The 17,019-nt window shown below is 39.4% G+C and overlaps 1 protein-coding gene across 26 annotated transcripts in view; it reads left to right on the top strand.

The window, feature by feature from the left end:
- The window catches only part of LOC18444169 (actin-related protein 2/3 complex subunit 1A), a 52,951-nt gene extending 38,732 nt beyond the window's left edge, over nt 1-14,219 (top strand). For all 26 annotated transcript variants that reach the window (XR_016060012.1, XR_016060017.1, XR_016060014.1 and 23 more), the window contains 3 exons: nt 13,493-13,599; nt 13,709-13,767; nt 13,874-14,219. Coding sequence is in view for 18 of the 26 variants with exons in the window: in XM_088872930.1 (XP_088729056.1) it covers nt 13,493-13,599; nt 13,709-13,767; nt 13,874-13,944 (237 nt within the window). In the remaining 8 variants the exon portion in view is untranslated. The remainder of the gene's footprint in view (nt 1-13,492; nt 13,600-13,708; nt 13,768-13,873) is intronic.
- The last annotated feature ends 2,800 nt before the right edge of the window (nt 14,220-17,019 follow it).

Here is a 17,019-nt window from a genome sequence, read left to right as displayed (position 1 = left end):
TTTTTGGTGTAAGGAAAGCCAGTTCCACTCAAATATGGCCTGTGTTGATGGTTATTGAACTGTTTTTGGGCCTCTTTTCTCTATTTTTCTGCATCAAATTGATATCAGAGCCTAAGTTTTCGTCAACAACAAAGCTAAGAATCTGCAACAAGTCTTGGGTTTGCTGATTTTGGGCCAAGTTTTACCAAATCAGCTTAGAACTTGCTGGTTTTAGCTAGGTTTTATTCGTTCTCTTCTTAGGGTTTGTCATTTTGGTGAACCTATAGCAGCCAGAAGAGATCGAGATAAGGGCATTCATATAGATCCGCCTCATGATGAGCGGGATCAGGACATAGAGTATCACTGAGACAACCAGTTCAAGAACTTACAAGGTGGCTTGCAGGCATAGATCGTGGGCAATATGAAGTTTTGCCTGTTCAAGATGATGTTGAGTGTAACAGTTTTCACTATCGTGCTCGGCGGGATGAGTCAAATAAAGATAAACATGATTGGAGGCATGGGCGGTACTCAAAATCCATAGATCTAAAAGTAGATATTCCTTATTTTGAAGGAAAGTTGCAGCCCAGCGACTTTATAAGGTGGTTAAACACAATAAAGATGGTCTTTGATTACAAGGATGTGCTAGATAGAAAGGTGAAGATTATTGCGATTAAACTAAAGAAAGGTGCTTCGATATGGTGGGAAAGAGCAAGGCGAGGGAGAATGGAAAAGCCCAAATTTAATCCTTGGGAGAAGATGAAAAAGAAATTAAAGGAAAAGTACTTACCTGATTCTCAAAAAAAAAAGTACTTACTTGAAAATTATTTACAATAGTTATGTCAAAAGAGGCATATGTTGCGCCAAGGATGAATATACAGATGAGTTTCACCTTTTGATTGCCTGTAAGGATGTGATTGAGCGGGAGGAGCAGTATATTGCCAGGTATGTGAATGGACTGCGCCAATCAATTCAAGATGTGGTAATTTTGCAGCAGTATTGGACGCTTGATGAGGTCCATAACCTTGCAAAGAAGGTTGAAACTCAGGAAAAACGACCCTCGAATAGGTGGGGTGCAAGTGTGAATGATGGGGGAAATAGGGCAGCAGTCCGTGGTGGTGCTTTTGGAAGAAAAAGTAGCGTGCCTGATGCTAGTTCGACATCTTCACACTGCTGGACAGCCAACCAGCAAGGTGCCCTACACCAAAAATAAAGCAAGAATAAGAGATATAGCAATCAATTGACAAAGGGAAAAACTTTGTACATAAGATACAAATCAGAAGATCAAGGAGAAATCAAGAGGGACACAAAATCCTAATCGAAGAAGGAAAGGGGAAACGTACTATCGATAGCAAGAGGAAAATGAGACTTAAAAAGATGAATTTGAGATCTGTCGGCCTATTATTGACGCATAGATAGATAAATATTAAAGACGACCCTAGGCTGCTCTGATACCATGTTAACTTGGAGAAGAATGCAAGCCCCTCTACAATGCTTGAGAGCGAAACTTTTCTCTTGCTTCACCATACTCAATCTGAGCTCCAACTGGGATTGGCAGCACAAACGTACATTCCTCTTCGACGATCTGAACCGTGGCTCTAACCCTAATCGTTGTGGGAAAGCATATTATGTAACTTATCGCAAGCACAAAGTATTATTTGTCACTAGGACAATATAGCTACTTGTTGAAAGCACAAAGTGAGACTTGCTGTTGGGTGTACAATGCCACGTGCTTGTGCGCCATTCTCTAGAACTAACTCTAAAGAGAGAAAACTAGAGAGATGATCTGCTCTCTAGATGCGCAAAGCACCCATACTCTGCTAAGACAAGTCTTGGTCTCGCACACTCTGGAACATAGTCTAGAGAGTGACTTTTAGAGAGAGAAACTTCTTTCTAGATGAGCAAAACAATCTCAGTAAGGAAAAGCCTCAGCCTCAAGCACTCTAGAACAAGCTTGAGTGAGATAAACTTGATATTGAACAGAAAGAAGGAAATGTTGTTTTATGGCCTTGTTTTTTAAGTATATACAAGGGAAAGGTTTTGGTGTGAGAGGGTGATACATATCGCCTCACTCCTTAATGGGGGACTATGGCACAACAAAGCAATAACTGCAAACCCAGGCCAGGCCTCCCCACTGAGGAGGCCTGCCTGCTATGCCACAAGCGAGAGAAAGCCCATCCCTCACTTTCTTTTTTGCACCCCCATGTTGCCACCCAGGCAGGGACATGGGGACGTAAAAAAGGGGATCCTATCAACTTTTTCCAACCTAGGATAATAAGCTGGTCTGAGGGACTTGGTCTTACTCCACCTTCGAGAAGCAAAAGAAGACTTCCATCTCCAAGCTTATAGCTCTGACGTGACTTATTCACCCCTGCCTCCCCCCAGGAAAAAAAGATCAATCTAATTTGTAAAGGGAGATTAAATCAAATCATCCTATCCCAAAACTCCACCTATCCCAAAACTAAAGAAATGGTGATTGCTGCTGATTCCTCCCGTCAGTCCCCTCTACCCCCATGATGGGATCAACAGTAATTCCCAAATAGAGGCTCAAGCTAGGGCCATAAGAAGGCATGGCTTCCATGGAACCTGGGGCAGTGAATCCACCACATGGTGAGTTATGAAAAGAGAGAGTAGGAGACTTGGTCGGGATTAACTCACCACAACAGAGTCAGCAACTTAATTAGAGTTACTCATGAAATCCGTAGGGTACAGATCATCATAACCTATGATGATCAAGTTGTGCCCATGGTACATCTGTATGAAGTCTTGATCCTGTGCACATTCCCCTTTGATGATCAAGTCATCCACATAAACAAGCACATTAGCAAGTTTCCCTGTTTCCCAAACAAGCTAGTAGCTAGATTTGTCTTGAGGCATTGAGGGCTGAGTGGCTCATCGTCAAATTACAATGTTGAAGCCATTGTACTCGGGCTTTAAACCACAAATATATATTTGTTTGCTGTCGTTCTGCATCACTAATCTTCGTTATCATCAATCTGCAAGATCTCATTACAAATACTCCTCACCCTCATGAAGTACTATGGGATTGACATTTCACCGTAGTTGAGTGTGCCAACCTCATTCTCTTGCAGCTGTCATTGAGCATCATTCGATTGTGAGTACAGCATAGCAAACGAGTCCCAAGACTCTATAGTTGTTTGGTAACTGAAATGCCATTCACCAATTCTCTTTGAAGTGATGCCTTTATCTTTCCCTGCACATGCACGCCACTTGCACAAAGCTTCCTATCTTCTGGCTTTAATTACATCATCCCCAAATACGATGTCCCACATATCTTATCCCTTGGGATAGTTCTCCATGCGAGAGTTCCAGTAACCACAGTTGGTCTTGTCATACTTTTTTATAGTGCTTCACGAGCTTCCACATTTCTTGTCCCTGGGGATAGTTTCCTCGTGTAGGTCTAAAATGTAACTTCGTGGCATTTGCACTACTCCCCTAGCAATCAAACTTGTTGATAATACTCCTTTTGAGTTTCTCTCTCTCTTCATCAAGCTTGATCTGAGCTCCAACCTGCTTCAAAGACATGAGCACATAGTCCTCTACCGATGATCTGAATCGTGGCTCTAATACCAATCGTTGTGAGAAAGTACATCTTGTAACTTGTCGTAAGCACAAAGTACCCCTTGTCGCTAGCACAGATGAACAAAATTTTGGGAGCAGATATTGCCACTTGTCACTTGGCATAATTATCTATAACTAGCACTAGAGAGAGAAACTTGGAGAAATAAGCACCTCTCCTAGATGGGCAAAGCCCCCACACTCCGCTATTTAAGGCAAAGCCTTAGCCTCAAACACTCAAGAACTAAGTCTAGAGTGCGAAAGCTAGAGAGAGAAACTTCTCTCAAGATGCCAAAACACACAACCTCACTAAGGCAAAGCCTTAGCCTCACACACGCCAAAACAAAATCTAGATAGAGAAACTTGATATTATAGAAAGAGAATGAAATTGATTTTTTATTTCCTCATATTTTTCAAGTATATATTTAGTGTTAGTGTGAAAAGGTGGGACCTCCCACCTTGCTCTTTAATTTTAGAGTAAACGACATCATTACATGACAAAACACAACACGAATTATAATACAAGAAAGAGATTGACCTAAGTTACAAAATGAAATTAAGTCAAATCATCTGATCCTAAAACTCCCACCCAACCTAAAACTAAAGAAGCGGCGATTGACGCTCATCCCTTTGGCCCATCCCCTCTACCACCTTGTTGGTATCTATGGTGATCCTCAGGCTGAAGCTCATGCAAGAGCCATTAGAAGACATGTTTATCAAAGTTCTTGAGGTGGTAAGTCTTCCATGTGGTGAGTTGAAAAGAGAGAGCAAGAGACTCAGGTGAATGAGTAACTGCAATGGAATCAGCAATGTTATTAAAGTCAATCATGAAGCCTAGGAAGAATAGGTCATCATCAATGTTACACGGACACCCCAGCTTTTTTGTTGTGTCATGTGTCGACACGTGACAACATCGCCAGACACTATAGAGACACTTTATCCATACGTGTTGTGAACTTTAATGTACCGACACTCTATATTGACAAGTGCACCCAACATGTCCATATATATGGACACGCCATGTCGTCTCTTTTTTTCTTTTTTTTTATATGATATAAGAAGGCTCACCTTTGGTGGGGTTCGAACCCACAACTTGTGATAGGAATGTCAAAAGTGTAAACCACCGTCCTACCAAGTACACGTGTTGGTAGATGGAGAGAGATAATATTTGTTGGTGAAAAGTGCACAAATAGTATTTATTAGACATGGGATGCATTTATTAGTCCTGGCAGTGTTTACTACTTGAAAACTGAACTCTCAACATAAATGAATTCAGTATGTGTACAATGGTTTTTAGAAAGAACTTTATATATTTCAATTTGCTTGAAAATAATAAATTTATAGTTTTAACTTTATATAGTTTTTTCTGATCAACTCAACCTACAAGATTCTCACCAAAGTGCTAACCTCTAGACTCAAAGAAGTTCTACCTTTCGTGATCTCCCGTTCCCAGAGTACCTTCATTAAAGGGAGGCAGATTTTGGACGGGGTCCTGGTGGCACATGAATGTCAACATTCAAGGATGTTGGCCAAAAAACCTGGTCTTATCTTCAAGATTGAATGGGAAAAGGCCTACGACCACGTTGACTGGTCGCTGCTGGATGAAACTATGGCAAGAATGGGTTTTGGGGTGTGTTGGAGGAACTGGATGAGGGGGTGCTTTTCAAACCCACCCCTTCTTCTCTGTCCTCATCAACGGTACCCCTAAAGGTTTCTTCCCATCCTCCAGGGGCCTCTGCCAAGGGGACCCTCTATCCCCCTTGCTCTTCGCAATCTCAGCAGAGATTTTTAGTCAATGCACTTCTAGAATATATCAGGCTAGCCTCCTCTCTGGTTTCAAAAGCAGTCCTCGAGGCCCTATGATCTCCCATCTCCAGTACGCCGATGATACGTTGGTCTTCTTAGATGCCGCCCCTAACAAAATTGAGAACCTTCGCATTTTCCTGAAATACTTTGAATATGCCACAGGGTTTACAGTAAACATGGAGAAATCAACCATGAGCGGGGTGGCCCTTACCCAAGTTGAAACTAGAGCCATTATTCCTGATTGGGAGTGGAAAGTCGACAACCTACTCACCTCTTACCTAGGCATGTTGTTGGGGTTAGGGAAACCCAAAAAGAGGCAATGGTCCCACATTATAGACAAAGTGGACCGTCGCTTAGTAGGGTGGAAAGGTAGATACCTCTCCTTTGCTGGTAGAAACACCCTCATTAAAGCCACATTGGCCAACACTCCAGTGTACAATATGTCCATCTTCCATATGCCTGCGTCTGTTGCTAGTTGGCTAGAACAGCTTATGAGGAACTTCCTGTGGTACGGGGAAGCAGAATCGAAGAAATTTCACCTTATAGCATGGGATAAAGTCTTCCAACCGAAGCACCTTGGGGGCTTGGAATTCGCTGACTCAGAATACAAAACTTAGCCCTGCTTGAAAAATGGTGCGGGGAATTGGCAACCCAAAACAATCTGCTGTGGGCAGGGGTGGTGTGTTGCAAGTACATAATACCTTTCGAACGGTGGCTCCGAGAGACCGGAACCCCTAGCAGATCTTCGGGGGCCTAGAAGTCTTGAGAAAGGATATCAGATTTCACGCTAGGGAAGGCCGCATGTTCCTCTTCTGGTGAGACCTATGGTTGGGCTATACACCCTTGAGGGACCGGTTCCCTGCACTGTTCAACTTAGCCACCAATGCCTCCTCCACGGTCGTTGAAGAGATGATTCTCTTGGGCAACAAAAGGGTTTGGAGCCCAACTTCTAGACGAGCTTTAATGGAGACAGAACTTGAGGACTTTCTCTCTCTATCTTCCCTCCAGCACTCCTTGTTGTTTATGAGGCCAATAACCTTGTCTGGACTCCTTCCGCTTCTGGAAATTTTACGGTATCTTCCAACTATAGGAAACTGTTGGAACCTCCCACCTTTCCTCATTCCCCACCCTCTGTGACTTCTAAAGTGTGGTCATCCATAGCACCCTCGAAAATTCAAGCTTTTAACTGGATAGCAGGTTCCAAAAAGGCCCTAACTGTCGACCAACTCCAACGCAGAGATATTCCTTTCCCAAACTGTTGCGTTATGTGCCTTTGTGAGGAGGAGTCTAAACCCACACCTCTTCATCCACTGTAGTTTTGCATTTGAACTTTGGGGCAAGATTCTTGGTCTCTTTTATCTGACTTGGGTTACCCCAGCCTCCATCCTTGATCTGTTTAAACTGTTTGTGGACATCCCCTGGCCCAAGGCAGGCAGAACCTTATGGTGGACCTCAATGGCAGCAACCATTTGGGGCATTTGGTCTGAGAAGAATTTTTGGATCTTCAGGAGCACGAAGTGCAACAACTCAGCTCTCTTTCACAAGATCATCTCTCAGGTAATTTTCTGGGCCACCAATTGCAAGGAATTTCATGGGGTCTCTCGGTTGCAACCTTCCTGCCTCACTGGAATGACATTATTTTGCTCCATCCCCCTCAACTTTCTCGTGCTTCTAACTGGGTCCCTCCGATGGATGGCACAATAAAACTAAACTTCGACAGTTGCTCGCTCTGCAACCCTGGACCTGCTGGAGTTGGGGGGGTCTTTAGAGACCACATAGGCAATATCTTGGCTTCCTTTTCAGAGAGCATTGGCCACTCCCAATTCTCCAAATCCTTGGCCCTCCTCACTGGTCTAAAACTGTTCAACCACACCTGGGGCTACTCGCTCTTGATAGAAGGAGATGCTCTTAACTTTATATCATGGGCTGCTGGTCATGCAGCTCCACCTTGGTACCTTGCGTCAATTTTTGATGAGTACATATATGAAGCGACATCACCATCTCCTGGACACATACTTGGTGAACGTCTAACTCTTATGCAGACCAGTTGGCCAAGGAGGGAGCACTTTTGAACACCTGACAATATGGAGTGTTTTACCCTACTATCTCAGGCTTTTGGGGCCCCAGTAGCTCTCTGCTTCTCTCGTTTAGTGCATTTGTAATGGGCAGATTCTTTAGCCCCATATTATTTTTGTACATGTCCCTTTTGTAGGGTAGCCTATTTTTTGTCAGGGACGCAACCTGTGGGTCACCTCGAAGGTTTGTTGTTCTTTTCTTTCTTCAATCCAATCGTTAACTTCATCAAAAAAAAAAACTTTTGTATAGTTTTAGTTTCAAAATAAAAAATAAAAACTTTTATATAGTTTTAACTTTTATCTTTTTAGTTTTTAATTTTAATTTATTATTATATATTATATTTATGTATAATGGTTGTAAGGACGTGTCAGTGCCGTAGTGGATTTTTGGACCGAAGTACTAGACACCTAAGACACATACTAGATACAACACCCATGTCGGTGTCTATGTAACACTGGTCCTTGTGCCCTATGCTGGTCAAGTTACTCTCTTCTATGAAGCATTGATCTCATCGACATTGTCTCATGTGACAATCAAGCAATCCACATAAATAAGCACCATAGAGTATCTATCTGCTTGTTACATCTACATCTACAGTCATTGAGACCTTGTTCGTGTCCTAGATACCAAACTTGAGTAGCAAGTCAGTAGCATACGTCCTCCAACACCAGAACAAACTTTACCTGCATTGATCTACTTCCAAGCCAAGCCAAAGTGCATGGGCTTCCCTAGCTCGCTTTCTGCAAAAGTGAATGTGATTTTGAGAAGTGACATGGGGAAGCAGCTTGGCATACAAGGATTTATGGGCTACTGTTCAGGAGCTTGATGCATCTTACCCTATCATGACTAGATATTGCTTATGAAGTGGGATCTGAGTAGGTTTAATGCAGAACCCATGCAAGCCATATTTGGAAGAAGTTCAATTTTATTTAAGGGCACAGCTGACGTTTGGGTTCTCTACAAGAAAGGAGCCTCTTATGACGTGGTTGGATGCTTGATGTAGATTATGTGGTTGACTTAATAACCTGCAAATCAACTACTGGCTGTTTTCAACATGAATTTGGAAGTGGTTTCTTGGTACAATATGAGAGAACCAATTGTTTCTTTGTCAAGAACAAAGGTTGAGTACAGAACAATGTAAATGGCAGCTCAGGGTTGCGTATGGCTTATGCAATTGACGGAGGACATGAAGCAAGACAGATTGGGCTGCATGCAACAATTAGAGCTACATTCGATTGGCATAGAACCTTGTGTCACATGTGAGGATGAAACACTTAAAAGTGGAGCACCACATCATACAAGAAAGATGTGGATGTATCAGCCCTTTTACCTGTGATGTTGAAGTGGTAGAGACCGCAATACACGCTTACCAAGGGTTTGTCCTTTACAAAGTTTTTCAAATTTTGTGAACAATTCAATGTGATGAGTGATCAAATCTTTACAAAGTTTTTCAAATTTTGTGAACAATTTGGTGTGATGAGTGATCAAATCCAGCGTAGGGGCCTCCCCTTTACCCAATAACTCTGCTATGTGCTTGGAGGACGAGGAAACAAAGGCCCATCTCTTCATCCTGTGGCCAGTTGCCAAGGCCCTTTGGAGTGACTTGCTCCAACTCTTTAATTGGGTTTGGGTTACTTAGCTCGGTACCCCACCTTTTCTCGTACCTTCATCGTACCTCGTGGCCCTAGTCAGGCACTCTTCTCTGGAGGGCATCGCTTGCTGCCATCCTTTGGGTCATTTGGCTCAGGAGGAACTCAGAGTCTTCAGGGGCGAGAGAGCCTCAGCCAACAAAATGATTGCTAGAGTTGGGACTTTGGTCACTTTCTGGGCCAATAACCATCCTCTTTTCAAATTCTCCCCCTACTCAGACTTCTTCCATAACTGGCAGGAGCTCCTCAACCTGCGACCCACTAGGATTTCTAGGGCCTCCTTATGGAGACCACCTGAGCCAGGCTAAACCTAAACTAAATTTTGATGGTTGCTCCCATGGCAAACCCTGGCCCTTCTGGGATTGGAGGCATTTTTAGATCATGCGACGGCAACGTCCTTCTCTCCTTTTCCCTTCCCATTGGTTTTGCGGATTCCACCACTGCTAAGGCTTTTGCCCTCTTAGAGAGCCTTCACTAATGCAACCCTAGCTGGAGCTTGGAGCTGTTTAGTGGAAGGGGACTCCAGAATATCATAACTTGGGGCTCCGGCATGGCACCTTATCCCTGGAGACTTAGACAACATTTTCGACAAAATAGCACACCTCACTAGAAATTTCTGAGTCTCATGGAGACATATCTTGAGGGAAGCCAAGACGGCAGCTGATAAGCGCGCCAGAGAGGGAGCAGCTCTCAATTCCAACTAGGTGAACGCGGCAACTCATCGAACATCTTGCCCCATTTTTTGTACCTAATTTGTATATTCACTGTCATCTCTTCTTGTAGAGCATTTTTTGGGCCCCTGAATGGGTTTTTTTACAGGTTACCCTTTCCCAGTGCCTATTGGCACACTTGTACTCTTTCCATTCCAATACAAAGTTAACTTATTAAAACAAATAATCAATGTGATGAGTAGAGAACCAGTGCTGATGGGGAGTATGGGGTCAACACTGATTCCAGAATGACGATGAAGCGGATGAGCTGGCAGGATCGGCGTTAATTGCTGCTGCTTTAGAGCCAGTTTGGATGTCAAATAAAGGGAATTTGTTATTCAAAAAAATTACGAATTTTTTAAATACCAATTGAAAAAGATACAAAACTTTTTTTTTTCTATTCTTATTAAGTCGTTTGGGTGTTACATGAATATTTTATTTTAGCCCTCATGGATTGGTCCTCCGGTGTATCCATGAGTTGAACACGTTGACAGAACTTGTCTTCTTCTCGACCTTCCATTAACTGAAAGGCCTCGTCATGTTTGTTATCAGTTAACTTTCTCTCACTAGATTGTTTTCCATCTCACTCTATATTTCCCAGTGTGTTGCTCTAATCTCCTTCAACCTCCATTTGAATTCATTCTTGGGGTTGTTGCTTGAAATTCGGTTCTCTTGACCAATTTTTAAATTGGCGTTCTCTCTGCTCTGCGAAATTGGGTTCTCTTCCACTTCTGGTGAAACGGGATGCACACAATGTAGTTTCTTGGGCAGCGGGTCATGTGTCCCCTCCTTGGTACCTCTCCACGATTTTTGACGAGATTTCCTACCTCTACGGGGATATTCCCGTCTCATGGACGCATATCTGGCGGAAATCGAACGCACTGGCAGACCGTCTAGCTAAGGAGGGAGCCAATTTGCAAGTTGTAGCTACTACCTAAGCCCGAAAGACTTTCCTACTCGCTTTTCTTCAAGCCAGTTTTGTCATACTTTTTAATGTAATACCTGGCATGGCACTTTGACTCCAAAGCCCTTGCAAAATGACCGCAATCCATCGATGCTAAAGTTGCGGTTAGTTGTTTCTAGAGTACTCTTTGTACTACACCTATTCACAGAGGTGTTACTAGCTCCCCTCTGAGAGGACCAACCCGTGTGTCCTCCCTTATCACTATTTGTACTTCCTTCTCTTTAATACAATGTTAACTTCATCAAAAAAATTGGGTTCTCTTCCCCAATTCTGGAAATGGCGTCTCTCTTCTCTCTCTAAATAAGGTGTTGCTATGGTGAAATTGGGTTCTTCCCACTTCTGCAAATGGGTTTGTCTCTCTCCAAAATTTGATATTCACACCCTTTCCAAAATCTATTTTCAAAATTAGGGATTTTCTCCTTCTCTTAAATTAGGTTTTCCACTCGTTAGGTTATGTGGAAATAGAATTATCTACTGTGTATCATATTCATCTTCATCAAAGCATGCACCCACCCTTCCACTCTGGGAAACACAGAGTGTGGGACATTCATCGGTGGCATGGAGTCCAGATCTGAAGCAGCTATTTGAAAGTTATCTTGATCTGAAAGTTTGTTTTCATGTCACCTATTGAGGACTCAGGGATGGCCGGGGTCAGGTAGGTCTCACCATAAAAGAGTATGATTCCAGCATTGTAACAGAAACATTTACAGGGGTCACTACTGTAGAGTATTGTCCTACACTACAATTTCCGTGCCAGAAAAACCAGAGAATCCAGTGAGAAATTACAGTGTATAGATCATCTCCCATTCAGTTTAGTCATGGTACAACCAGAGAAGATAGGGAAGGAGAGAGAGAGAGAGAGAGAGGGACCAAAGAAAGAGAAGTATCAAACTTACTTCACTGGCAGAAGAGAGTTGAGAGAGAAGTACAAATCTCCTTCCGTGGTATGAGAGAGAGAGAAAGAGAAGCACCGGGCTTCTTCGATGTTTTGAGAGAGTGAGTGGAAGAAAGAGAGAAGGCCACACTTTCATCCAAAAAAATTCAAGTTACTTTAATTATTTTGGACGGTAATGTTTGCCTTGACACGGTATTATTTTTTCTTTCAATCTAAAAATCGAGCAAAAATTTTTTGTTGTCCAAACGGTTCAAAGTCCGTTTCACAAGATTTTTGGATTACAATCCAAAAATATTCCAAATCTGGGTACATCCAAACTGCCACTTGATTTTGGTTGAGGTGGTGCTGCTTAGGATAATTTGATTTAATTTCTCTATACATCTTTCCTAAACAAAAACTTTTTTTTTTTTTTTTTTTTTCTACAACTGAGGTTTTTTTTTTTTTTTTTGGGTTGAATTTTGTTGGTTTGCCACTCATTTAAAGAGTGGGATGAGGAGACCCATCTCCTCACACTAGAAAAAGGGCTGACATCCACTTCTTTTTATACTTGAAACAGTGAAGAAATAAAATAATAATATTTCCTTCTCTCTTTAATGTCAAGATTCTCTCTAGAGGGAAGTTGTTATTTCTAGAGTTCACCTTAGTGGGTAATGTACCAGCAAGTGGTATTTTGTGCTCCAGATAATTGGGTAATCTATGCTTGCCGTAAGTGACAGTTTCTGCTTCAAACCATTGGTACGTTGTGCTTGCTCACAACACAAACAAGATGTCTCTATGAAGAAAGCTTCCTTTGGCCTACACAGAAAATTGAAGGTAGAATTCGTAATGTTAATGATGATCACTGGTCTCGGGAACAAGCGTAGGAAATCTTCTAGACCATGAAGAAGAGATCCTTCTTCCAAATGGCAGAGACATTGTTTGTTTCACACTTTCCTCACATTTCAGTGAAACAAGTTGGGAACTAACCAGCTTGTTTGTTTAGGAACCAACCGGTTCAAATGAGTACGAAAGTGCGGTTCAGTTGTCGGTTGAGAAGTTTCATAACATGTCAAGTAAAAACCTACACTTCAATATTTGTGCGATAATTCAAAGTTAAAATAACATGGTTTTTGGGATTTTTATATGATTACTTCATTAGAGTTCCTACATAATAATTTATTTATGGGTTTATTTATGGGTATCATATTTTAGGACAAATTTTATATAAGGATGCAACCTTATAATGTAGAACTACGGATGCACCTCAAAAATCCATCGGAAAAGGGAGTTTTAATGTTAAAAACCCTTTGATTGATAATCTCGACATCGAGATGTATGACCATGAAAAATAAAAAGATTTCAAGTTTGAGAAATAGTGCATTTTACAACATATTATCTACACCGTCCATTTTCAAGATTTTATATGTTTATAGATCTACTTGATTTTAACCATTTTTAAAATTTAAAATTTTATAATTAGATATAAAAATAGATTTTGAGATAATCCTAAGAACATTTTACATCAAAATTATATACCATGATAAAATTTGAAAGTGCACCTTATCTCTGTAGCTACGGATGCATCTGTATGCCAACTGCAACCCATATTTTATAAGTTGGGAAAAAGCTCTGATGCTGATGATGATATTTTATGAGTGCTTAATATTTCTATTTTTAAAACTTCTGGAATGTTTTTGTCCCTGCCACCATATTGTTTCAATCTGGTGGAGCTAGAGTTCACTCCAACTTTTTTTCCTTTTGAATAATCAAGACATGGCTCCATAATCATAAGATTTAAGGTTTGTTTTATTTTGTGTTGATTTTTCTAATTGGAGCTGTTTTCATTTTTCTGGATCAGTTCTCTGAAGCCTTTGGGAAACTCTATGGCCAAACAAAACAAGTAACAAATGTTGATGCTGTCGAGCCTTCAAGAGTTCGAGGTGGTTCTCATGAAAATTATATAAAGTAATTTCTTGTATCCCTGTTCCGCTTTCCATTTGTGTACGGGTCTCTTTTTCATATATCTCCTCTCTCCACTTGGAATTATAATACCGTTCTTATTTTGTAATTTTAGCTGCATTGTGCCACTAAGCAAAGACGGCGAAAGTATGGTGAAACGCTTTAGCACTTCAGGTAAGAAAACACCTCTATTTCTGCTTTGTTCCATGACTTAGCTGTTGTTTCTTTGTTGATGCGTTAGTTTTGGTTCATGCGCCATCTGATGAACCGTCGTTTTCAGGTCTGGATGGGAGAGTGGTGATATGGGAGCTGAACAATCTGGAAAATTACTTCTCAGAAATGACTCTATGATTTGGGAGCTAGATGTTTTCATCACTTTTATGTCCCGAGCATGTACGCATGCATACCTTTGTGTGTGAGAGAGAGAGCAAGATTTGTTGCTAATATCTTTCCTCTTGGCTTTTTATTTTTATTTTTGAGAGAGAGAGGTTTGTTTACTTTTGCTAAATTTATCTATGCAAACTCTGTATAGTGGTTAATTTCATACATCACTTTCGAGTCAGGCCAATTGTCACATTTGATTTATTCTTATTTTGTATGCAAATGGGATCAGAATCCTTCATCTATTACTTCTTGGAAAAGTATAGAGAGAGACCATTTATTTTTAGCACAAGGTGATCACAATTACTTGTCTTTTAGATTTCAAATCAAGGTAATTGTGATTATGTCATTGCCTACATTCAAATTTTCAAAAAAATAAAAAAGGAAAAAAAAAATTCTCGAACTTAGTGATACATATTAAACCGTATAATGCTTAAGAATAATTGAGATCTTTTTGTAAGAAAGATAAATAATCTCATAATATATAATCCCTTATTAGGATGTTATTTTAATGATCTATCGATCTAAATAATAATATCTGTGAGGATGTGAAATCAAATGGTTTGGTGTAGTGACAACTCAAGAAATGCTTTTTTTAATTTTGAGTCTTTTAATTACACTCAATTTGAAATTCAAAGGACAAGAGTGATAGTTACCTCCTACTATAAAAAATAATGACACTCTTACAATCACCAAGAGTGATAGTTACCTCTTATGCAAAAAATAAATGATTTTATGCTTTTTCTAGTTTGATAAGGAGTACTTCTTGTACAATTATCATGTTCACTATTAATTTCGTGGCATTTTCATATCTTTTATCTTTCAAAGCTGATACGGGAAATACGTTGTCTAGTTCGTTTGTGTTGAGAGAGAGACCATTACTAATGACTTTCTGAAGCATACTAAGTGGAGTTAAGAAGTACTTTTAAAACAGTATGTTTATACAGCAATATTGCCCATTTGCTCCGTTTGGCCAAAGGGGTACTTTGGATATTTTTTATCTTAATATTTGAGTCCACTTAATTTTGTAGCCAATTAATAAAGTCTGGTTGAAAAAAAAATTATCTATATTTTGGGTTGAGGTTGGAGGTTAATTGCAAGATTGATTGAATTTTTCCTAGTTGTATTTTTTCGATGTTGGAGGTTATCCCCAAAATTTGGGGCTCTAAAAATACTTCTAGGATGGGTTTTTACCAAGGGACCAAAATGTGAAAAAAGCTCTCATGGGGTTGAAAATCTTCAGCTTCATAAATTGTGTTACATTCCTTTTCTTTCTCTTTTGGGAATTAAAAGTTTAAAACATTAACATTTCATGACGGTAATGTTTATTTGTCGGCTTCTTGAGGGCACGAATATATATTCACCTCTTTCAAAAATATTATTATTAGGTACAAAGGCGTCATTGTACCCAATGGTTCAGATGCAATTTGGATCAATTGGGTGGCCAAGCATATTTTATATTTAAGATTTTTTAAAATAAATTCAAATCACTTGAAATTTTTTTTGCATAAATTTTAAAAGATTAGGTGCATTAAATAAAAATTTTAAATAATCATCATCAACATCAAAGTTTTTTTCCAACCATTTGAGGTCGGCTAAAATATAAAATAGTAATTTTAAAAAAAATGAATCAATCAAATTACCCCTATAAAGTATGGGATACTTTGGCCATTTTATTTTATATAAATCATTTTTTATAGTTTTATTAGGTGCACTCTAATAATATATATATATATATATATATATATATATATATATATATATATATACATTTTTAAAATTCAAGAAAACTCGATGTTTATATATATAGAGAGAGAGTTGAGGTCAACCTACCTGACAACTATAACTAAGACCCAACGGTCCAGATTAAATCTAGGGTAATTTAATAGTCATTATTGCATTTTGTATTTAAATTTTAATATTTTTACAAATCCAAATCACTTGAAATTTGGAACGTATACTCTTGAAAAGTTGGTGAATTTAGTAAAATAATTCATAAAAAATATATTGATCAATTAATTTATTTTTTTGAATTATTATTTTAATATTTTGTTAGGTGTGTCTCAATGAGAAAAGGAAAAGCTCATAATTTTATATGATTTAGATTTGTAAAAAACTATTAAATTCAACTTCAAAATGCAGTCGTGAAGATCGACCCAAATTCAATATGGGTCATTGGGCTTAGACTATTCTATCTCACGCACGCAGGTACACACATGCACACACGCACACATAGAGACATAGCAAAAGAATCAACATGAGCCAAATTTTAACCAAAAAAAAAAAATGTGGCTAGCATTTTTGAAATGAAAGAAACCGTATAATACCAAATTTCACTTTCTCCCAATACCAATAGCAGGAATCTCTGGTCAAATTTTTTGATGGCAAACAACTTGCTTCCCATTCTTTTAGGACAATCAATACTCCAAGCAACACTACCTAACAAAGCATAATATCATATTCTGAAAGGATAGTTCAAAATTTTCAACATCAAAATAGTATCTCTAGATCAAACATCCATCAATATGAAATATTGTTGGGAGTGGGTCTACCCTAAATGTAAACCAGATAGGAGTAACAAGGATTTAAGTATAGGGGAGGTTTGTACAAGGGGCCATCCTTATATTGAAATAAGGTGTGCACTTCTAAAATTTTCAGGGAGATGTGGTTTTTCTTGGAGATGTAGTTTCAATGTCAAAAATCTTATAATGGTTTAACAATTCAATTTCATCCTTAATAATAAAATTTGAAATTCCAAAAATGATACATATCAAGTGAATCTATAAATACTTGAAAATAGACCACCATTTAATTTGTAACAAGTAATATTTTTAAGACTTCAATTTTTTTTTTCTTTATACCCATACTTCTCGAAGGCAAGATGATCAAATTGGAGGGTTTCCCACATCAAAACACTATCTTCTAAAGGATTTTTGAGGTGTACCTTACTTCAATAGTAAGGTTTTCCTCAAGTATATTCAGCAACCCTAACCAAATTAGCGTCAAGTGCATCAATTACATCCGTTCATCATATCAAGAGGAAGT

The sequence above is a fragment of the Amborella trichopoda genome, chromosome 7, assembly GCF_054954075.1.
Source record: "Amborella trichopoda isolate Santa Cruz 75 chromosome 7, AtrichopodaSantaCruz75HAP2 v2.0, whole genome shotgun sequence".
NCBI lineage: Eukaryota > Viridiplantae > Streptophyta > Magnoliopsida > Amborellales > Amborellaceae > Amborella > Amborella trichopoda.
The sequence above is the reverse complement of the archived record's forward strand: the minus strand, read 5'-3'. Positions and strand labels throughout refer to the sequence as shown.